General features: G+C 39.1%; 1 protein-coding gene across 2 annotated transcripts in view; it reads right to left on the reverse strand.

The window, feature by feature from the left end:
- UPF2 (UPF2 regulator of nonsense mediated mRNA decay) overlaps positions 1–23,806 on the reverse strand; it is a 132,205-nt gene that overhangs the window by 21,306 nt on the left and 87,093 nt on the right. For both annotated transcript variants that reach the window (XM_010366573.2, XM_010366572.2), the window contains exons 13-19: positions 23,427–23,630; positions 22,018–22,293; positions 19,169–19,352; positions 15,434–15,573; positions 9,204–9,305; positions 8,808–8,906; positions 2,778–2,945 (exon numbers count right to left, since the gene is read on the reverse strand). In XM_010366573.2, coding sequence (XP_010364875.1) covers positions 2,778–2,945; positions 8,808–8,906; positions 9,204–9,305; positions 15,434–15,573; positions 19,169–19,352; positions 22,018–22,293; positions 23,427–23,630 — 1,173 coding nt within the window. The remainder of the gene's footprint in view (positions 1–2,777; positions 2,946–8,807; positions 8,907–9,203; positions 9,306–15,433; positions 15,574–19,168; positions 19,353–22,017; positions 22,294–23,426; positions 23,631–23,806) is intronic.

Here is a 23,806-nt window from a genome sequence, read left to right on the forward strand (position 1 = left end):
GCATCATATATTTGAGGTTGTGCTAGTGGGGAGGACATCTCAGGTGCAACTTATTGTAGAGTCTTCCCTGATCATCCTACCTAAGAGGCAGCCTCTCTCTCCTGGCATCTCATCATTCCTGTCTCTTTCTATCCTCTTACCCTGCTTTATCCTCCTTGGTAGCTGTGGGGAAAAGAAAGATCAAACTGTTAACTGTGTCTATATAGAAAGAAGGAGACATAAGAGACTCCATCTTGTTCTGTATTTGAGATGCTGTTAATCTGTGACCCTACCCCCAACCTTGTCCTTGCAAGAGACATGTGCTGTGGTGACTCAAGGTTTAAAGGATTTTGGGCTGTGCAGGGTGTGCTTTGTTAAACAAGTGCCTGAAGGCAGCCTACTGGTTAAAAGTCATCACCATTCTCTTAATCTCAAATACCCAGGGACACAGACACTGCCAAAGGTCGCAGGGACCTCTGCCTAGGAAAGCTACGTATTGTCCAAGGTTTCTCCCCATGTGATAGTCTGAAATACGGCCTCATAAGAAGGGAAAGACCTGATCGTCCCCCAGCCTGACACTCGTGAAGAGTCTGTGCTGAGGAGGACTAGTATAAGAGGAAAGAAGGCCTCTTGGCAGTTGAGATAGAGAAAAGCATCTGTCTCCTGCTTGTCCCTGGGCAATGGAACATCTCAGGTGTAAACCCGATTGTATGTTCTGTTTACTGAGAAAGGAGAAAACCGCCTTAGGGCGAAAGGTGGGACTTGCTAGCGCAATGCTGCTCTTTATGCACTAAAAAGGTTTATGGAGATGTTTACATATGCATATCAAGGCACAGCACTTTTCCTTAAACTTATGTCACAGAGATCTTTATTCATGTCTTACTGCGGACCTTCTCCCTACGATGATCCTATTATCCTGCTACTTTCCTTTTTCTAAGATGGTAAAGATAATGATCAATAAATACTAAGGGAACTCAGAGACCGGTGCTGGCGTGGATCTTCTGTCTGCTGAGTGCCGGTCCCCTGGGCCCACTTTTCTTTCTCTATACTTTGTCTCTGTGTCTTATTTCTTTTCTCAAGTCTCTCGCTCCACCTAACGAGAAACGCCCACAGGTGTGGAGAGGCAGGCCACACCTTCAGTAGCCATTCCCCTAACGTGACTTGGTGTATTTCTCATATGCCTCCCAACACCAGAATGAAAGCTTGCAAGAGAGGAGGGACTCTGGCTAACTGCTGCTATGTTCTGCACACAGAAGTGCCTGGTGTGTAGCAGGTAAATAATAAATATTTGTTAAATGACTGTGTAGATGAATGTGGGAGTCAGGTATTGGACTTGTCTAATATAACTGTGGCAGCCACCATATACAACAAAATATAACATTCTATTTTGTTTTTTGTTTTTGAGACGGAGTCTCGCTCTGTCGCCCAGGCTGGAGTGCAGTGGCCGGATCTCAGCTCACTGCAAGCTCCGCCTCCCGGGTTTAGGCCATTCTCCTGCCTCAGCCTCCTGAGTAGCCTGGGACTACAGGCGCCCGCCACCTCACCTGGCTAGTTTTTTGTATTTTTTAGTAGAGACGGGGTTTCACCAGGTTAGCCAGGATGGTCTCGATCTCCTGACCTCGTGATCCGCCTGTCTCGGCCTCCCAAAGTGCTGGGATTACAGGCTTGAGCCACTGCGCCCGGCCATAACATTCTATTAATTCTAAGAGGCACCATTATTTTATTTATCACTAAAGCAGAAAGAAATGCTGTCAATTATCACAGGATTCCATGAACTCTAAGAAGCAACTTGATCTCAGAAACGTTAAAATGTAAAAAAAGTTTACAGAATTGATCTAAATACACCTAAAGGTATATCTGAGAGCTGGCCTATATTCTCTTCATACCATGTTTCACTTTCTACAAATAGGTGCATTTGTCTCTCTCACTCTCTCAGTAGGAGGTAAGTTCCACGAGGGCAGCCACATTGGTCTGTGTATCACTGTAGCCTCAGGACCTGAATAGAATAGTACCTGACACATAGTAGATGCTCAATAAGTATACAAGAAATCAACTATGAATCCCTAGAGTAACAGCTTGGTAGAGGGGGAAATGGTTTTGAGGGACAATCTTGTATGAAGGGGGAAAGAGCAAACAACAAAACTGGAGAGGGATATGGAGAAGGGTTGGTGTGATTTTCAAGTGACAGCAGCCGAGCCTCTTCCGGAGCTGCATCAGTCGCCATCCTCCTTTCCTTCACCGCCCTGGGCTTGCTTGTGGAAGTTTGTGCTAGACATCAAGGTAGTTACATATTCTAACAAATATATATGATTTAAAACACATAAGGGGACAGGCGCAGTGGCTCATGCCTGTAATCCAAGCACTCTGGGAGGCCGAGGTGGGTGGATCACCTGAGGTCAGGAGTTCAAGACCAGCCTGGCCAACATGGTGAAACCCCGTCTCTACTAAAAAAACAAAAATTAGCCGGGCGTCATGGTGGACACCTGTAATCCCAGCTACTCTGGAGGCTGAGACAGAAGAATCATTTGAACCTGGGAGGTGGAGGTTGCAGTGAGCCAAGATTCTGCCACTGCACTCCAGCCTGGGCGACAAAGTGAGACTCTGTCTCAAACAAACAAACAAATAAACAAAAAACAAACCATATAAGGGATGAAATTATTCTACCACTGACTGCTTTAAAACTGTCTAACCCTTATCCCCTTGTAGGTCAAAGATAAGTTAAAACCTATAAAACAAAGTTGCTCCTTAAACGGGATAACTCACAATCAGCTATAATTACAGGCCGGGCAGTTTCTTACCTGCTGTTTATTGCCTTTTCTTGTTAACATGACAAACGGCATTGTATCTGCAGACTCGGCCTCTCCTTCCCCACCTCCCAGTGGGGGCCCTTTCCTCAGCTGGCTTTTGAGATGCAAAGGAATGGCAACATCTAGTTGGTGCACTTTAACAGATTCACCACTTCGTTGCTAAAAGAAATTAAAAAGGACATAATAAACACTCCAAGATATATATGGATATATGTCAATATAAATTGCAAACTCATTCAATGCTGTATTTCTTAAAACACAACAATCATAAGAACCATAACAATCAACAATCACAACCACCATAATACTCTTTCTGAACCGTGGATAAATCTAGGGAGTATTTCTCCCTCCACCTAACATCTCTGCCTATGACATGGAAGGAACTATGAGACTTGGCTGCTGTTGACTCCTCCAGCTTCTCCCAAACACACAGGGCTGCAGGTTCCACCAAATCCCCCTGCTCCTCAAATACACCACACCCTTCTATTCATCCTCCTAGACCACATCTTCCTTCATAATCCCAGGCAGCACGGGCTCATCACTGCATCCCTTTCTCCAGGGCTCCCCAGCAGGGCGTTACCCACAGCAGGCACTCAGGGAGTACTGAAGAATGAATGGAACCTATGACCATTCGGATTAATTCCTTGGTTGGCAATATCAATTATTTTTAACATTTACAATGAACTTTCCAACCAATTAATTAAATGAACCTTCACTGAAGACTTGCCATGTGTTACAGGCTTGGAGATAGTAATGTTAAAAATACTTAGCCTCTACCCTTAAAGAGCTCAATAAGTTTGTTAAGACAGATACAGAAACAATTATGATGATACATCATAGGTGTATAACACCTGTGGAGGAGATTAAGTGACTACCTGTACCTGGCTGGGAATGGTTGCGTGCCTTTCACGAAAGGCTGAATAGAAATGGCACATTTGAGAATGTTAAAGACTTCATCGACTTCTTCCAAGCAAATGGTAAAAGAGCAGTTTGGGGTATGTGGAGGGAATCCAGGCAGGGGAAGAACAGGTGCAAAGCAAGGACACGAACCAGCATGGTGCACTTAGGGAACTGCAAACACAGGACTGATGAATGAGCAGCAAACAGGGAAGAGCTGAATATTCCATGAAGCTAGGCAGGTCATGCTGAAAGGTCCTCCATGTCTCGGAAACTGCTCTACCACCATTTAAACAGTCTTCTCATACAGGCCCCATATATTCAAGAGACTTGCAAATCAAGTAAAATCCTGTTTTATTGTTTTTTAAGCTCCAGTTTATTATAATCTGCTTGAACTCTTCCCAGGTTTATAAGATTTATAGACTTTTTTCTTAAAATTCAAAAGGATCACAATAGACAAATCTTGATTTTTCTCCCTGATTATAACATTAACATATTCTCTCCATAAAATATTTAAATACAAAAATGTATTGGTAAGTATGTCCATACTAACTCCTCCAGCTACCTCCCTCTGCCCCAATCCCAAGATGCAACAACTATTAACAATGGAGTATGTTCTTTCAGATTTTTTCTTGCATATACGAACAATATATACATATAAACACAAGCAACCACTATGCATACTGTTGTATACTCAACATACATATTTTTTCTTCTGTTTAATCCTATATCTTGGTTATCTTTTTCTTTGAGTATATACAGAGCTAATTACATCGATATGCCCTTATTATTTAATTGATTATTGACAGACAACCAAGACTTTTTTTTTTTAATGCTCCTTCCCACATATGGAAGGACTTTCTTTCCTATCACAATGTGATATCTTTGTATATTTAGCTTTATAAAGAGAATAAGTAGGGGTAAATTTTTAGATCAACTGGCAAGCCCATTCGACAGGTTTACTGAATTTCCCTCTAAAAAAGCTGGACTGATACACATTTACAAATACGTTTACTCAAACAAAACCACACTGGGTATTATCACTTAGTAAATCTCAATATCTGATGGTCTGATAAGTGAAAAGACTCATCTGAATTTGCACACTATTTTAATACTCATGAGCTTTGGCATGATTTTGCCATTACCTTTCACACAATTAAAAAAAAAAAAACTAGATCATTTATCATTTCTCACTGGTTTGCTATAGAAGTATTAGGCCTTTGTGTAAACTATAAATGTTTTCTTCCTGTCATTTCTTCAAGTTTCTCATAGCATCCTGTGCTAGAAGGCAACACAGTAAAATAGTTGAGAACAGACTCCGACACCTCTTAGCCATGTGGCCATAAGCAAGTTTTTTTTTTTTTGAGACGGAGTCTCACTGTCCCCCAGGCAGAGAGATTGTGCAGTGGAACAATCTCGGCTCACTGCAACCTCCACCTCCCGGGTTCAAGTGATTCTCCTGCCTCAGCCTCCCAAGCAGCTGGGACTACAGGCATCTGCCACCACGCCCAGCTTATTTTTTGTACTTTTAGTGGAGACAGGGTTTCATCGTGTTAGTCATGATGGTCTCGATCTCCTGACCGCGTGATCCGCCCATCTTAGCCTCCCAAAGTGCTGGGATTACAGGCGTGAGCCACTGCGCCTGGCCAGCAAGCTTCTTGTCTTTCCAAGCCTCCGTTTCTTTAGCTAAAGCAAATGAATACTAACAGTATCTGACAGCACTGTGCAAAGAATAGATGTAAGGCACTTGACACAGGGCCCAACAGTCTTCAAAATTATGGGAGTGTTTGATAGATTTGCAATTAATTCTGGTGTGGAAATAAAACAGAAAGTCAACTTTATTTCAGTTTATTGTCTGTTTTCCCTTAACTGATTTGCAATGTTATCTTCATCATATTATTAAATGGTCATGTTTTGGGTCTATTTTGTATTCTCCTCCGTTTCATTAATCTGTTCCTGTATCAAACTATTATTGTCAGTTTAAAACGTTTTATCTCTCTTTTATTTTTTTGAGATGAAGTCTCGCTCTTGTCCCCAATGGCGTGATCCCGGCTCACTGCAACCTCCACCTCCCAGGTTCAAGCGATTCTCCTCCTCAGCCTCCCGAGTAGCTGGGATTACAGGTGCCTGCCACCAAGCCCAGCTAAATTTTTTTTGTATTTTTAGTAGAGACAGGGTTTCACCATGTTGGCCAGGCTGGTCTTGAATTCCTGACCTCTTCTGATCCGCCCGCCCCGGCCTCTCAAAGTGCTGGGATTACAGGCTTGAGCCACCGCACCCAGCCATATTTTCATATCTTGTAGAGCATTTCACTCATTTCCCAAAAATCTGTTAGCATTCTCTATTTTGCTTATTCTTACAGATGTTTTAAGAAATAATTTTAAATTTATTCTGCATTGATCTCCCTGCTCTTCTCTTTCCCCTGCAAAACCAAAACATCTTCCTGGTGTGCTATAATTAGGATTACACTAAGTTTAAGGGCTTGATTTATGGAAAACTAGTATCTCTAGGATACTGCATCTTCCTTGACAATTTTATCAAAACAAAGAGATACTGTACAGTTGTTCAGTATTTTGATAATGCTTAAAAACTAGGGCCTAGTATAGGATTAAGTTTTTCTTCAGCACAAAAAGCACATCTCCTGCAAAAATGTGAATCCAAACTTCCCTCCTTGATTATATCTTCCCATCCTTCCAGCTTGCTTCTTCAAGAACTGTCAATAAGCAAAAATTATTGGACCATATCAAAAACTTCTATTCCTTTGACTTCATCAGCTTTTCTACCTTATTTCTAAATGTTAGGGTTCTTCAGGGCTCAATTCTGACCCTGCTTCTCTTCTATCTCCACACTTTACACCAGGGATGAATCATTTGCTCCAATGCTTTCAATATACTCTACCAATCACATTTCTGTTTTCACTCCACATATCCCTCTGATCTCCATACATTTCCATTTTGACACCTCAAAGGCTTCTCAAGTGTAACATGGGCAAAGGGAAACTTCTGCTCACTTGGTCCCTTGTTTCCTGTCCCAGAGATTAGCCAGTGGCCCAATCTGGAAAACCAACTATCATCTTTGATGCCTCGCCCCCTACACACCCATATCCAATCCAGCAACAAATAAGCCAGGTCGTTCTACCCCTGAATAGCTCAAATCCAGACTTCTCTCCATGTGTCTTGCCATATGCTAGACAGCTGACCATCATCTCTCACCTGACTCACTACAACAGCCTTCTGTCCAGGCTCCCTGCATTTAGTCTGGCCCTGTTGGGTACCTCTACCCTCCCACATAGGATCGTGCCCCGCCCTCTATTAGTGCTGGCCTTCTTTTAGTCTTTTAAATACAGGTTCTTTTCTCCCCCAAGACTTTTGACACATTGTTCCCATCTTCCCTTAAATTTTCACCTGGATGGATGGCTCCACTTTACTTGCCCTGTTTGAAATTCATGACCTCAGAGACATCTTCCCCATTATCCTATCTAGGAATGCCCTTCCCTTAATCTCTACCAAAGCATTCTGCTCTTAGCATTCATCACAATTTGAAATGATGTATTTGTTTAGTTGTTAAATATCTACCTTCTGATAGAACAGGAACCACGTCAGTTGCATTTACCACTTTATACTTAGCCCAATGCACACTGTTAGGCACACAGTAGGTACCCAATAAACACATCTGCTAAAGAAATGAGTGGCTGAGTAAATGGCTACTGATTCATATAAGATAGGAAGTTTCTCAGAGAAGTAAACCATTCTCTCCTCCAAGGGATTATAATGATTATGTTTTATTTGATTGCTTGGGCTCCTAAATAAAATAAATGTAAGATTTATTTCATAAATTAGGAGCTTTCTGGATATATGAACACATGTTATTTTAATATCTAAAGAAAGAAGATCACCTAAGACACCTATAACACTAATTTGTACTTGATCATACCTTCGGCTGTAGCAGCATCAAGGAAAGTAAAATCCAATATTTCAACTCTAAAGGACTGCTCCATGAGCATATAAAGATTCCATAATATCTTCTACCTTTAAAAAAAAAAACCCTGTCTTTTAACTCTATGACCTTCTCTAGCTACCTCCCCGTTTCTCTTCCCTTTCTGGCAAAACTCCTATATCCAGTATCTTCACTCCCTCCCTTCCCATTCTCCACCAAACCCACCCCAACGGGGCCTGCGTCCTGCCATTCGAACAAACCCACTCGTCAAGTCACCAAAGGGTTAACAACAAGTACATATAGGGCTGAAGTAAGCAGTCTAAGATTTTGCCTCTAACTCTAGAAAAATACAGTTACTTGAAATTACTGTGGCATTAAAAAAACTGCTACATGGTGTTTTTTAGAAAATCCAGTTTATTAATGTTATGAATAAACAACTAGTATTTCTTTAAACATTAAGTAACAAACATTTTTCCATTAACATAGAAGCTATTCAACTAATAAATGTAAGAAATTTACTAAATTAAATGACCCCAAATGTCTTATCTTATGTACAGTTTGGCTTCCAAACAAACCGCAAGAAAGGAGTCTTAGAAATATGAGTTAATAGGCCGGGCACGGTGGCTCACGCGGTAATCCCAGCACTTTGGGAGGCCGAGGCAGGTGGATTACCTGAGAGGTCTGGAGGTTGAGACCAGCCTGGCCAACATGGTAAAACCCCGTCTCTACTAAAATATCAAAATTAGCCCAGGGTGGTGGCACATGCCTGTAATCCCACCTATTAGGGGAGGCTGAGGCACAAGAATTGCTTGAACCCAGGAGGCGGAGGTTGCAGTGAGCTGAGATCGTGCCATTGCACTCCAGCCTGGGCAACAGAGTGAGACTCCGTCTCAAGAAAAAAAAAAAGAAAAGAAATACGATTTAAGAAATAAAGGCAAAGATTGGCATAATGAAATTACTCTGTTCCAAATCTGTGTGTGTTGCATTTTCACCGACTCTACCTCATGCAAATTAGGATGTGGGATGCAAGAAGGACAAGCAGCTGGCTGTAAGCTGTCTACACACGATCTAGCAAAAGCTGCTGCAGAAGAGACACTTAGATAGGAGAGGCCTTTACATGAACCAGAATATAATGGGCTGCAATGTTTTGTATTGAGAAGAGTCTTTGGAACAAACGACATTTAATACCTGTAGATTTTCTAGCATCATTTTATCCAGAGCTTGAATGAAGTCCTCATCTTCTACACAAGGTACATGCTTAAGTCCACCGCCTTTAATCATTACCTCCTTATTAAAACAAAACAACAAAATCAGACCAGAAATTTTAACTGTAATGTTTTCTAGGGCAAAGCCTGTTAGTATTGATAACTTGCTCAACATAACTCAAGGAGTAAAGTGAGTAAAATATCTAACATTATTCAATGTTAAAAGAATTTAAAGAAAATGGTTAGGAAAACAAATTGAAAATGAATTTCTAAACAAATATTTTTCATAATCAAGAGAAACAAAAGTTTAGTGACTAAAATTTGAATACTATAAAAATGTTGCACAATTTCAAAAAGTAAACTTTTCAGCCATACATACAGTATTCTCTTCATCGGTTTCATTTTCCTTATTGGAATCTGTAAGGTAATCTGTATTCTCTTCCTCCTCTTCTTCTCCCTCATCATCATCATCAGAACCCTCCTGAAATTATTGAATATTATAAGATTAAAGCACTTTGAGAAGTTAATCATATTTTACATGCCTTAAAAAGATTTCAAAACTTCTGTATACTTGTTTACTATTCTCAAGTTTTAGCTTTTTATGTAGCTGGCTTCCAGTGGGAGGGCAGAGTCAGCTAGCAACATTTAAGACAAATTGGTAGTTGAAAACCCATCTTACTGCCTTCAACTGATCTAACAATACAGAGATCTACTGTAGAAGCTCTTCCTTGAATTCCACAATGAAGAAGTTTCCTGAGCCTTTTGTGTTCTCCTCCTCCTGAAACTAATCTGGAGACGCTGAATGTCTCACAGTAGTTCTTTAATACCCATCTAACTGCAACGGAAACCAACGAAAGTTCAAATGTAACAGCATTACGATCTGAAAGCAATGATACAGCATTACCTTTCATAAAGCACTTCCGTTTGGAAGGTATTCTCATACACTTCATTTTGTTTGCTCTACCCAAGTCTGAGGATGCAAGGACAAACTTTATTGTTCCTATTTTACACATGAAAAAACTGAGACTCAGGAAAGTTAAGTGACTTGCCCAAGGGCACACTGCTATTAAGCAGAAGACCTGGCCGTTCAGCTCCCCTAACTGGTGGTTTTCAAAGACTACTTCACCCCATTATCACAGTCAGTCCCTGCCTCCATCCACTTCGATCAGCTGAAATTTCTCGTCAAACAGAAGATGGGGCAGAGATAGATTTTCAAAGGGCACAAAGCACAGAGTGGAGCTTCGTTTGCCCCTCCACCCCAGTATCACAAGTCACCCCCAACATGGTTCCTTAAGAGTTAAAAAAAAAAAAACCCACTAGACCCAGCTGCTTCTCACTGTGCAAAGATGGCTGAGAAATAATTCCTGAAACAAATGACTTAAATGTGTTATCTTTAGTGTATGGAGCAATTAATTCCAAAACCATAACAGTGTATAGACAGCTGAAGATTTTGAGTTCCTAAAATGAAAACGTTTCAAAAATATATACCAATGGCCGGCGCTATGGCTCACACTTATAATCTCAACACTTTGGAAGACTGAGGTCAGGGGATCACTCGTCAGGAGTTCAAGACCAGCCTGGCCAACATGGCGAAACCTCGTCTCTACTAAAAATACAAAAATTGGCCAGACATGGTGGCAGGCACCTGTAATCTCAGCTACTCAGGAGTCTGAGGCAGGAGAATCACTGGAACCTGGGAGGCAGAGATTGCAGTGAGCCAAGGTTGCACCACTGCACTCCAGCCTGGTCAACAGAGCGAGACTCCATCCCCCACTCAAAAAGAAAATGTACATCCATACATTACCTTTCCCTCCCCAAATGCATTAATGTTTTCTGAATTAATTTTATAATTCAAAATTAAATTTGCAATAGAGGTGCTCTTAAATTTGCTCTTGAAAAAATGAATCATTTCTTTTTTTTTTTTTGAGACTGAGTCTGGCTCTGCCACCCAGGCTGGAGTGCAGTGGCCGGATCTCAGCTCACTGCAAGCTCCGCCTCCCGGGTTTACGCCATTCTCCTGCCTCAGCCTCCCGAGTAGCTGGGACTACAGGCGCCCGCCTCGTCGCCCGGCTAGTTTTTTTTTTTTTTTTTTGTATTTTTAAGTAGAGACAGGGTTTCACCGTATTAGCCAGGATGGTCTCGATCTCCTGACCTCGTGATCCACCCGTCTCGGCCTCCCAAAGTGCTGGGATTACAGGCTTGAGCCACCGCGCCCGGCCAAAAATGAATCATTTCTTAACACTTAAAAGATACTTCCCATTCAAAAACTAAGCTAAAATACATTAACTTTTTCCCTCTCTCCATCCTTTATGCTTCATATTATTCAGGGAATGCAGCATGCATTAATTTTTCAAATTAAGATTTTGAACAAGAATTTCATTTGTCCTAATCCCACTGTACACTGATATAACAATGAGTGGAATTAAGAAGTGCTCGCCAATGAACCACAAAACCTAAGCAGGCTAGGGAAAGCAAGAGGAACAGCGTAGCAAAAGGCGAACTGCCTGAGTTCAAATACCAGCTCTGCCACCACCTGCTCTATGATCTTGGGAAAATTATTCAACCTATCTGTGCCTTCGTTTCCCACCTACTGCAAGGATAGTATGAGAAATGGTAATACAAATACAGCGCTTAGGGCAGTAACCATGAATAATAATTGCTCAGTAAATAACTATTATTGTTATTATAAGAATGAATCTTGTACTTTCTGTTGATAAATTACACAGTGCTAGAGAATACTGGAGTTGTCACAGAAGAACATTTAATTGAAACAGTTATCTTTAACTTAGACAGCTGATATTTAAGAGAAAATGTTCTGGTTGTCAGGTGCTAAGAGTCACCCCCACTCTTCAAAAGGTCAAATAGAACTTTGAACAGCTGAGGACCAAGATAAAAATAGAACACAGCATTTGTTTCTAACAGCTGAATTATAACCCTTCTGTCTCAAAGTAAATAACTGTAGAATATCCATTGCTCTTATTACTTTATAATCAATGCATCTTCTTTCTTCTTTCTTTAATAAATTTTTCCTCCTTATGTTTGGAGGGCGGTCATGGGAAACTGGTCTTGGGGTGAAAGGAGAAGTGAACTATTCCAACCTCATTTCTCACAAAGTGAACCACAGTCCCAGTTCACTTCCACACACAAGCACATGGAACCTCCCTCCACACATTTTGTTTGTATTTTGCAGCAAACACCCATGTATCCTGTGCAATATGCATTCTCCAATTGGAAAAGTAAGTAATGGTTACTAATGATATAACTATCAAAAGTATAAAGTTCATGTTTAAAAAGGAGAAAATGCACTTAGAGGAGAAAACATATCAGAACTCTTCAAATGAGAAATTAATAAGAAAATGAGAGCTCCTTAATGTCACATTTACCAAGGATGCTGGATTTATTAGATACTGCTCATGTAATTAGTACAGTAGCCAAATCCAAGACAACCATAAGATTAGTCTGAAAATATGAAATGGAAATACTTTCTCATTTCCCTTTGTTATAAAATACTTAATAAGTCAACTTGAATTCTATTACTGAATGTTTCTATTACAACCTCATTTTGAAAACAAAGCAATATAATGCCCATCTAGTACACTGAAGCCAATTAAAGAAACATATTCCAGTTCTAAATTTTTACTAACTTATTTATATCTAAGGAAGTTCTAAGGTTGTAAAGAAAAAGTGGTAGCAAATAACATAAATACTTAATGGTGCATTTCCACTGCCTATAAATACTAGCCAATTAGGAAAACCGTACATTATTGCCTCTCTTTTCACAACCAATCCTTTTTAAGTAACAGCAAAGCTATGTGTTATGCAGTTAAAGCATTCCAAATATCCAATAAGTTACAAAGCTTTAGGGCTGAAGGAAACATAGCCTTATGGATTTTTACATCTGACTGCAGAAAACTTTAATCACCTTAAATTATGAGTCCTTTCTCTTTAATTCTAAATAAAGCTTTTTAAAAATCCAGTTTGCAAATCTATCTTATGAATGTTATAAACAGTTAACATTCCTTTAAATATTAAACCCACGTTCTCAAAATATTTACATCCCATTTACTCAAATAAATAAAAACTTCAAAACTGAAATTAAACTTCCCCAAAACACTTAAGTATTGACTGCAAATTTAAACTTTTTTCAATATTTAATTAAAATAATACTTCCAGTGAAAAACTGCTAATTTCATGACTTACATTTTAATTTCATGAGTATTCTATTTGTATCTTACTAATTCTAACTTTTTAAACTCTTGTTTTTTTCTTCTATACCCCTAACCCATTCCCGAATCTACGAGATTATAAAGCAAATCCCAGACATCCTTTTATTTTGCTCGACTTTTTTTTTGTTTTAATTTAAAGAAACAGGGTCTCACTATGTTGCCCAGGCTGGACATGAATTCCTGGGCTCGAGCAATCCTCCTACCTCAGCCTCCTAACTGGGACTACAGATGTGGACAGCTTCATGGAACTTTTAAACGTAAGTGAGTTTGGAAGAAAAAACTGAAGAATCATGGGTAACACCTGTAATCCAAGCGTTTTGGAAAGCCAAGGTGGGGGGATCACCTGAGGCCAGGAGTTCGAGACCAACTTGGCCAACATGGTGAAACCCCATCTCTACTAAAAATACAAAAATTAGCTGGGCTTGGTGGCACACACCTAAAATCCTAGCTACTTAGGAAGCTGATGCACAAGAATCGCTCGAACCCAGGAGGTGGAGACTACGGTGAGCAGAGATCATGCCACTGCACTCCAGCCTGGGCGACAGTGAAGACTGTATCAAAAAACATCAACAAAACCAAAAGAATTAAAACTGCTAGTTTTCATCATACAGAAATGACATTATGCTAAGCCAGAAACAGTACAAGAGCAATTTCATATGGTTTAGCTATTAATAGAGAAATAGATACAAAAAAAGCGTATCAATTACTATGGTATATGTTGAATTTCGGATTTCATATAACCATGAGATCTGGGAAAAATAAAGCAAAGCTCATTAATATCTAGCCAGTAATTTTGCTTTGAAGAGTATAAAATCCACTGACTTTTAAAAAGTCCATATTCAACAGTGAGATTAAGATACACAAGAAGTGGGATGCAATGGCTCACACCTGTAATCCCAGTTCTTTGAAAGGCTGAGGGAGGAGGATTGCTTGAGCCTAGGAGTTTGAGACTAGCCTGGGCAGTACAGCAAGATCCTCATCTCTACAAAAAAAACATAGTAATAATAATAATTAGCTGGGCGTGGTAGCACGTCCATGCAATCTCAGCTACTCAGGAGGCTGAGGTGGGAGAATCGCTTGAGACCAAGAGGTTGAGGCTGCAGTGAGCTATGATCACACCACTGCACTCTAGCCTTGGCAACAGAGAGAAACCCTGTCTCAAAAAAAAAAAAAAACAAAAAAAAAGACGTGGAGATCAAACAATTTTTTTCTTTAAATTGCTTATTAAATAAAAATGCTATCATCAGTATTTTATTACTTTCTTTAAAAACTTTTTTTTTTTTTTTTGAGACTGAGTCTTGCTCTGTCACCCAAGCTGGAGTGCACTGGCCAGATCTCAGCTCACTGCAAGCTCCGCCTCCCGGGTTCACGCCATTCTCTTGCCTCAGCCTCCCGAGTAGCTGGGACTACAGGCGCCCGCCACCTCGCCCGGCTAGTTTTTTGTATTTTTTAGTAGAGACGGGGTTTCACTGTGTTATCCAGGATGGTCTCGATCTCCTGACCTTGTGATCCGCCCGCCTCGGCCTCCCAAAGTGCTGGGATTACAGGCCTGAGCCACCGCGCCCGGCCTCTTTAAAAACTTTTAATGTGGCCGGGTGTGGTGGCTCATGCCTGTAATCCCAGCACTTTGGGAGGCTGAGGCGGGCGGATCACAAGGTCAGGAGATCGAGACCACGGTGAAACCCCATCTCTACTAAAAATACAAAAAATTAGCCGGGCGCGGTGGCGGGCGCCTGTGGTCCCAGCTACTCGGGAGACTGAGGCAGGAGAATGGCGTGAACCTGGGAGGCAGAGCTTACAGTGAGCCGAGATTGCGCCACTGCACTCCAGCCTGGGGGACAGAGCGAGACTCCATCTCAAAAAAAAAAAAAAAAAAACTTTTAATTAAACAAGGGGTTTTATGATAGAAACATACTACTAGTTACATTTGCTATCATAAAACTAAATAAGAGACCAGGTGCAGTGGCTCACGCCTGTAATCCCAGCACTTTGGGGGGCTGTGAGGGGCGGATCACCTGAAGTCAGGGGTTCAACGACCAGCCTGGCCAACACAGTGAAACCCCATCTCTGCTAAAAATACAAAAATTAGCTAGGCGTGGTGGCAGGCACCTGTTATCTCAGCTACTCGGGAGGCTGAGGCAGGAGAATGACTTGAACCCAAGAGGCAGAGGTTGTAGTGAGCCAAGATTGCGCCACAGGACTCCAATTTGGGCGACAGAGCAAGACTCTGTCTCAAAACAAAACAACAACAACAACAACAACAAACAAAAACAAAAAACAACAACTAAGGAGGAGGTCTTATGTATTAAAAAAATTTTGGCTCATATAATCAAAATACTCTTATACAAATGTACTCTATGTTGCTATATATAAAAGTCATTACCTCTTCTTCTGGCTCGTTTACTTCACTTTCATTTCCAGATTGTTCTTCTGTTTCAGCTCCCCCTTCTTCTTCTTCTTCATCCTCTTCAAGATTTTCTCCTTCTGTCATAGAATCTTTTGAATCTTTGTCATTTACTAGGCCTTGAAATGAGAAGGTGGAAATGGAAAAACACATTAAAAATAGATACAGGCTAGTTTTCTATACTATACCAATTCATGTAAAAGTATGCATTAACAATTCAACAGCCATTTTCTCAGAACAAACGTAAAGGAATTAAAAACTGCGGTGAGAGACATTTTAAAAACTAAATGTGTAGGCCTACATTTCAATAAAGAAACATCACTAACAAAAAGCGACAAAAAATAAGTGTATATGTGTGTATACTTTTCCCTCTTTTCTTACAGCTTTAAATACTTGGATAATCTTATATATCTCAGTCTTAGACAAAGGTAGAAAACAGCAACAGATGAGGTACAGTCTCAGCCATATTTAAGATACAGCGTTGGCGACACTCTTTACCAAATGAGATTTAAAGAGTCTCCAAAAACTCAAAGACTTGAAAAAAATTGTGCCACTTTAATGGATAAATCATATTTGGCTATCAATTTGAATGTATGCAAATTAAGATGGGGGGAATGGGGCAAAAAGCTACCTAGCAGCTTTGTCATCATACAGATTAACTTTTTTTCTTCAATAACAGCATTCTCCTCCTAAGCCTAATGGAACTCCCTGGCCTGAATTTGCTTTCACCTCCTGTGTCCATCCCACATTTCACAGCCTAGTCAATTCTTCCTGTTGGAATTCCAATCCACCCTCTCTACTTTTGAGATGCACACAATATGGTCTCATCTGATCCCACCGACCTGCTACCCACTCCTCTCTCCTAAGCCCTCCCCTGAAGTTGCCTCAGACATCACCTGTCACAGAACACACTGCTTTAAGATCTTGCTTGTCCAATATCCTTCTCAATAGAGAACACCCTTCAATACGTACTTTCAGATCCCATCCACTCTTCAAGTTCTGTTTCAGTTTTACCTCCTAAACTGTCAATGAGTATTTCAATCTATTACTTTTCCTCCTATTTGCTCCTAAAGCATGTGGAGAACTTATAGCATCTTACATTTGATGATATACTACGTTGTTATTTTTTTCCTAATAATCACATAAATATTACATCAGATTATAAGACCCTTGAGGACAAAAAACTTATATGTTCAAAATTTAAGAGAGCACATATATTAACAAATACACAGTAGGTGTTAAATAAATACCTGATTCATAGAATCTGAGAGGATTCAAGCAGGAAGAAACTTTAGTGACGATATGAGTTAACCCTCTCATTTCATGAATACTGGTTTGAACACTTCCAAACCAGAATTCAAATAATATTGCCTATTACCATTTTAGTTTTGTTCTTAAATTAAAATAAAAATCTGAGCCAGTAATCTTACCTATCCTGAGAAAATCAGAGGTACACTAACAATGTTATTTACAGTGGTATAAAACTGGAATCAACCGAAGAGTGAAACAGCATCAACCGAAGAGTGAATCAGCTGTATGAAGCAAGTTATGGCACACAGATACAAATGAACACAGCCAATTAAAAAACAAAAAATAAAGCTTTAAAAGAATATGTGTAATGTCAAGAAAAAATTTCATAATGTATTAAGTAGAACCAATTGGTTATAAAATCACAAACACATAAAAAATTTAAAAAGAGTAGAAAAATATGTATCAAAATAGTAACACGTGATTATCCTTCTGTATGGAATATTGGTATTGTTTTCTTGGTATTTTTAAAAATTACTGTCATGAACCCCTATTACTTTTAATACCATTAAAAATTATTTTTAAAATATAAGAAAATGGTTTTAGTATTTTCCAATAAACTACTATGTTAACATTGGGATACTATAAAACTAACATGAGACAATGAATTTTCAGGTGTCTGAAAACAAAAAACTACCAAAGGCACAATACTGTATTATATTCTGGTTTATCAGTAGGAAACTGATTTAATATCAATTTTTCTGCGTATGTCTTCTTCCTGATATTTAGACTCTATAACCAGGAAGCAAATGGAGACTTGGGAGTGCACTGATTGCAGCTGCTACCATCTTTTGAGTTTTATTCATAAACAGCGATCTATTTTTTACCTCCATATTCTAAACAAGGACAGAGTCCTCACAAGAAGCCTGCAGTCCTTTAATTTAGTCTTTTGATCTACAAAGGACAAAGCACAACTGTGCACTTTTCTGTCACCAAACTAGGTATCACACTAATATTTACTCATGTCCACTATACAGTACCATTCATTAAGGTTTCTGGGAAACAAGGCTAAGACTTAACAATTTTCCAAGGATCCAAAGCAAGTGAAATAAGTTCATAAATACTCTGCTTGATATGAGATCATGTATTCAATTAGAAATTTCAAAAGGAAAAGAAAGTAGGTAACTTGGAAAAAGGTTCAAAGAACAAAAAGAATCACATATGCTTTTACGGGTTAAGTTGTAGGAAAAGTTAATACTTGCACAATCAGTAGCAGCACTTATAAAACGTTTACCATGAAAAGTGGTTCTTCAGATATGCGATGTAGTAAATTTATATAATTTGCATAACTGGTGAAGGTAAAGATCCCTTAATGATAGACATGAATGTACCAAGTTCTAGTGGGAAATCAAATACTAGCTTAATAGTCTGAAAACGTGTCACTTTATTTTTATTTATTTTATTTATTTTTTTTGAGATGGAGTTTCACTCTTGTTGCCCAGGCTATAGTGCAATGGCGTGATCTTGGCTCACTTCAATCTCCCTCTCCCGGGTTCAAGCAATTCTCCTGCCTCAGCCTCCTGAGTAGTTGGGATTATGGGCGTGCGCCACCATGCCTGGATAATTTTTGCATTTTTAGTAGAGATGGGGTTTTGCCATGTTGGCCAGGCTGGTCTCCAACTCCTGACCTCAGGTGATCTGCCTGCCTTGGCCTCCCAAAGTGCTGGGATTACAAGCTTGAGCCACCACACCTGTCCAAAACATGTCACTTTAAAATGACTACAATAAAACATGCTAAGAATTATCAGCATATAAACCAGGTTGGTATGGCTATACCTTGTACTGGTTATTTCTAAAGACATGTAGGTTCCTGCAGCTCTAATGGAAGCTATTCAAGAGTTAACTCTTCTCCCCAAAACAACCTCAGGATACTGAAGTATATAGAGAACCTTCTAATCATCTCTAGATTTTCTCTAGTCCTTAGAAACAGAAGCAACTCTGCCAGTGGTAAGCTCTGAAATCCTGCAGGGTAGTTCCTAACTTCTAACAGGTACTCCCTTCTACAGTTTCTTTCTTTGCACTTTTTAAGAAATAATGCCTGTTGAAAATATATACTGCAAAAATAAGTAATGCTTTAATCAAAAATATATTTTACATTAGCAATCAAAAATTCTACAATTAAGAGAGGTAGACAGGATTGTGGTTTTCATTTTTTTTTTTTTTTCCCATCACTATCACTAGGAGCTTCAAGTCCTGTGAGTCCTGCATAACTGTTTTTTTCCAGTTTGAAATGACTTAGTGAAACCAAGCACACCATACGGCTATCACCTAACATTATTACGTAACACTCAACACTGAAAATAGAAAAGATACAATGTCAACTCTGACTGGTAACATTATAAAGCAAATCCCAGAAACAATCTGCCAAATATCACCTTCATTTTCTGTCTATAATCAATTGCTTACCCAGTTTTATTAAGAATTCTCGTTCCAAGTCTTGTACCTGCCTGATGGATTCTTCCAGAGAATTACAGAGTTTGATCTTTGGTCTTAGCAGTTCTAGTGTATCACTGATCATGTAATCTATATCAATAGGAAACGGATGGTCTTTTGTCCAAACCTCCAAACTTTTCTTCCACCAAACATAACGCTGATAACAAATGAAAAATACATTTAGCTATAAGAAATTAATAACAAAATATTTTAAAAATAATAAACTATATTGTGCTGTTACCTAGTTATAACTACTAAGCTAAAAGGTTGTAAAAGACAACTACCATTTCTATTAATGGTCAACAGCAATGATCCTATTCCAATCATTTCCCTCTGTCTATACAGGCTTTGAGCTATTTGGTGAATTTATTAAATATCTTTTTATTATAACTGTCACAGTTTTTTTAAGGCAAGGAAATATTATAAATAAAATACCAAATAAATTTTCAGGTACTCCAAAACAAGGTACTGATTTCCCATATTTAATTTTGCAAATATAACCAAATTCAAAGCCATCGTTGTGATAAATGTTCATTATTTTCTCTGTACTGCTTGCTTTGATTTTTGAAGAGTTAAAGTATCTGAAGATATGGTTTTTGAAATATATAAAAACTACTAATCATCAACAAGCATTTATTGAACATCTACTGTGTATATGGCACTGTGTAGATATTTTCCCTCTCTACCCTAAGCCTGGTTCCCACATTCTATTTTATACTTGTTCTAATTCCTAAATTTATATTAACTGAAAGCACAACCCCAACCCAAGAATTTACTAGTATATAAACAGGTATTCCTCTGGGAGTTTTACTCTTCCTCTCCAGTCTGTTCCAGGTCCTTGCTACTCCAAGTGTGGACCTCATCTGGGAGCTTGTTAGAAATGTAGAATCTCAGGTCTCCCCCTAGATCAACTGAATCAGAATCTGCATCTTTACAATGTCCCCAGGGGACATGGATGCACAGCAAAGCTTAGAAGCACTGCTCCAGGTGATCCGTTCTTCCTGACCTTCTAATACTGAACTGTACACTCCATGTTCTGGGTGGAACACACAGACCTCAACACCCAGGCCTCACTCACTTTTGACTCCAATTCCTAAGTATGGCTCTGCTATGCACTTCTGTCTGTTAATCAATTTGGAAAATATTTTTGTCTCTTTTTGCTCCTGAATATTTCTGAGTGTTTCTTTTCTCTCAGCCTAAGACGTCAGAGTGAATCCAAAGAATGATTCTCTTCTGAGAGAGACTCTGGTTTGGATGCTGTTATAGTTGCCATTTTGCACCAAAACTCTGGCTTTTAATACAGTATCCAACTTAAGATGGTCCTTACATATAACAGGGACTCCAACCCTCAAATCTGCAAGTCCTTTTCCCCCCTTTTTGCTCATCAATTCAGAAAGTAAAGGAGTAATAAGTTTCCCTCTATTGCAAAAGAATAGTGGCAGAAGCAAGCTAACAGACCACAATTCCCCAAGAATATTTACCCCCCACTTAACACATGCCACAATGTGGATATATTTTTAATACTTCAAGCTGTAACATTAAACTTATTTTCTTCATAATGGGTAAATGAAAATACTAACAACTGTGATTATATAGAATTGAATGGTACTATCAGCACTTAGTAAAACCTAAAGCACTTGATAGTGAGTTGTTCACCCTAATCGGCACTTAGAAAATTGTATTTTATGGGAAATAGTAATTGGGCTCCAACTAATCAACCTATAAGTTAACTTCTGAAATATAAACTTTATAGAGGTTGCAGTACTGTCCCTGTATTTGTATATGAATTTAATTTATATTGTACTTGGTCGAAATCAGAAGTTTATATAATTAATCAAAATTAAGATATGGAGTGCACAACCCAAGAATTTACGAATAAATGAACAAATATTCTTTCTGTATTAAATAGAACACATTTTTCTCAAAAGCTATAGGTTTTCTTTAAAAAAAAAAAAAAAAATTAGGCTGGGCATGCTGACTCATGCCTGTTAATCCCAGAACGCTGGGAGGCCGAGGTGGGCGGATCATCTGAGGTCAGGAGTTCAAGACCAGCCTAACCAACATGGTGAAACCCCCCCCACTCTACCAAAAATACAAAAATAAAAATTAGCCGGATGTGGTGGAGTATGCCTGTAATCCCAGGTACTCTGGAGGCTGAGGCAGGACAACTGCTTGAACTTGAGAGGCAGAGGTTGCAGTGAGCTGAGATTGCACCACTGGACTCCAACCTGGGTGACAGAGCAAGACTCGGTTTCAAAAAAAAAAAAATTATATCTTTTAGAAACAAGAATTTGGGCTGTGCACGGTGGTTCATGCCTGTAATCCTAACGCTTTGGGAGGCTGAGGTGGGAGGCTTACTTGAGGCTAGGAATTCAAGATCAACCTGGCCAACATAGCAAGACCCCATCTCTATAAAAAAAAAAAGGAAGCAAGAATTTGAGCTGTAAATCAGAATATAGATGAGTGAGAAGAGAACATTAACAAATGTATTACAAATCACAAGTAATTTTAATTAATAAATTACTGTATTAAATATAATGGTCCACAAATTAGTGAACCAAATTTATAAACTGTATGAAAATAATTCCCAAAATTAATGAGCAATCATTATCAATCATAAAAGTTACATGCAGTGAGAATGTTCATATAATAGAATCTACCATATATCTTTAAATTTCCAAAAGCATTCTTCTATGAAGAATATAATTTAATTATGAACATATATACGGTATGTGAATACCATGTTTCTTCTCTAATAGTATTTTTTAAAACACATGCAATGCATTAAATGATGCCAAACTGAATATTTCAGCTTTATGTACCTGAAAATATACAAGGAAACAATCAAGTTTTCGTTTACTGGAACCTCTGTCAAAGTATTGGCCACATGTGTCCAGAATAGTGCATACGAGTCTAATTCTGAAAAGATGCTCAGGTGGGTCCAGGGAACTTGGAGAGCCATCAGGATTAACACCAAATGAGGTAAAAGAATACAGAGTTCTGAAAATAACAGCTGATTCCACCATTCGGTAATTGTAAAGTTCTCCTAAGAACTTGGCACTGCTGATACGCCTCTGATTAAATTTAGGTTGATTAACCTAAAAGGCAACAAAAACACAGATTTTCATTAAAGAGGAGTAGTGTACATGAAAACAGGTTAAACTTGCCTCTGTAACTTGAAAATATCAATCATTGAAAGAACACTGAATAGGGAAATGACAGATCTTTCATAATAAAGTGGTCACTTCCAGGTGTCCTTTTCTCTATCTAGGAAATGGCTATCTTTAAAGTGTTTTCACAAAAAGAACCTATTAGATATTAAATTTAGCTATCATTACATGAATTGTTTCTAAAACAGTAAAATGTAATTCTACCCTTAACCTATTTTCTCTGCAATCAGTGAATTAAGAAAACAAATCTGGGTTTTACAATAAAAGCAAAGTGTTAGGCAGGGCGCAGTAGCTCACACCTGTAATCCCAGCACTTTGGGAGGCTGACAGGCAATCACCTGCGGTCAGGAGTTCGAGACCAGCTTGGCCAACATGGCAAAACCCCATCTCTACTAAAAATACAAAAAAATTAGCTAGGCGTGGTGGCAAGCAACTGTAGTTCCAGCTAGTTGGGAAGCTGAGACAGGAGAATTGCTTGAACCCGGGAGGCAGAGCTTGCAGTGAGTGGAGATCGTGCCAGTGCACTCCAGCCTGGGTGACAGAGCGAGACTCTGTCTCAAAAAAAAAAAAAAAAAAAAAAAAAAAAGAGGAAAGTGTTTACAGAAAATTCTTTTTTTTTTTTTTTTTTTTTTTGAGACGGAGTCTCGCCCTGTCGCCCAGGCCGGAGTGCAGTGGCCGGATCTCAGCTCACTGCAAGCTCCGCCTCCCGGGTTTACGCCATTCTCCCGCCTCAGCCTCCCTAGTAGTTGGGACTACAGGCGCCCGCCACATCGCTCGGCTAGTTTTTTTGTATTTTTTTAGTAGAGACGGAGTTTCACCGTGTTAGCCAGGATGGTCTCGATCTCCTGACCTCGTGATCCGCCCGTCTCGGCCTCCCAAAGTGCTGGGATTACAGGCTTGAGCCACCGCGCCCGGCCCAGAAAATTCTTATAAAATGATTATCAGCTTTTTCTAACTAATAAATTTTACAGATTCCTATAACTTGGGTCTCAACAGTAACCTAGAAATAATAAATTATCCACAAATTCCAATTGTGTGACATTAAAGAAAGTCTTGGTTACCTCCATTCCTAATCGAATATCTTCTAACACTCCATCCACAACATGGATCCCAACATCCTCTTGGTAGAGCACTAGTCCTGCTAAGAGGTTGGCTACACAATGAATACTGTTATATTTCACATTCCAGATGTTTATCATACAACAAATAACATAGTCTTTCACTTCTTGGTCCTGCCAGGGCAGCTTTCGCATCTGTCTCAAAACCTAAATAAAGAGAATTTTGTTTAAATTATTAAGTAAGTGCACAGTAGTCTGACCAAATAATACAGAAATTTTGCTATGACTGTACAGAGAACTTCTGAAATAGTAAATACATTAGAAATCCTCTATCAGCCTCTTCAGAAATAGAAAAAATGAGATTTTCTAATTACGATAAAATG

The sequence above is a fragment of the Rhinopithecus roxellana genome, chromosome 11 (genome assembly GCF_007565055.1).
Source record: "Rhinopithecus roxellana isolate Shanxi Qingling chromosome 11, ASM756505v1, whole genome shotgun sequence".
NCBI classification, from domain to species: domain Eukaryota; kingdom Metazoa; phylum Chordata; class Mammalia; order Primates; family Cercopithecidae; genus Rhinopithecus; species Rhinopithecus roxellana.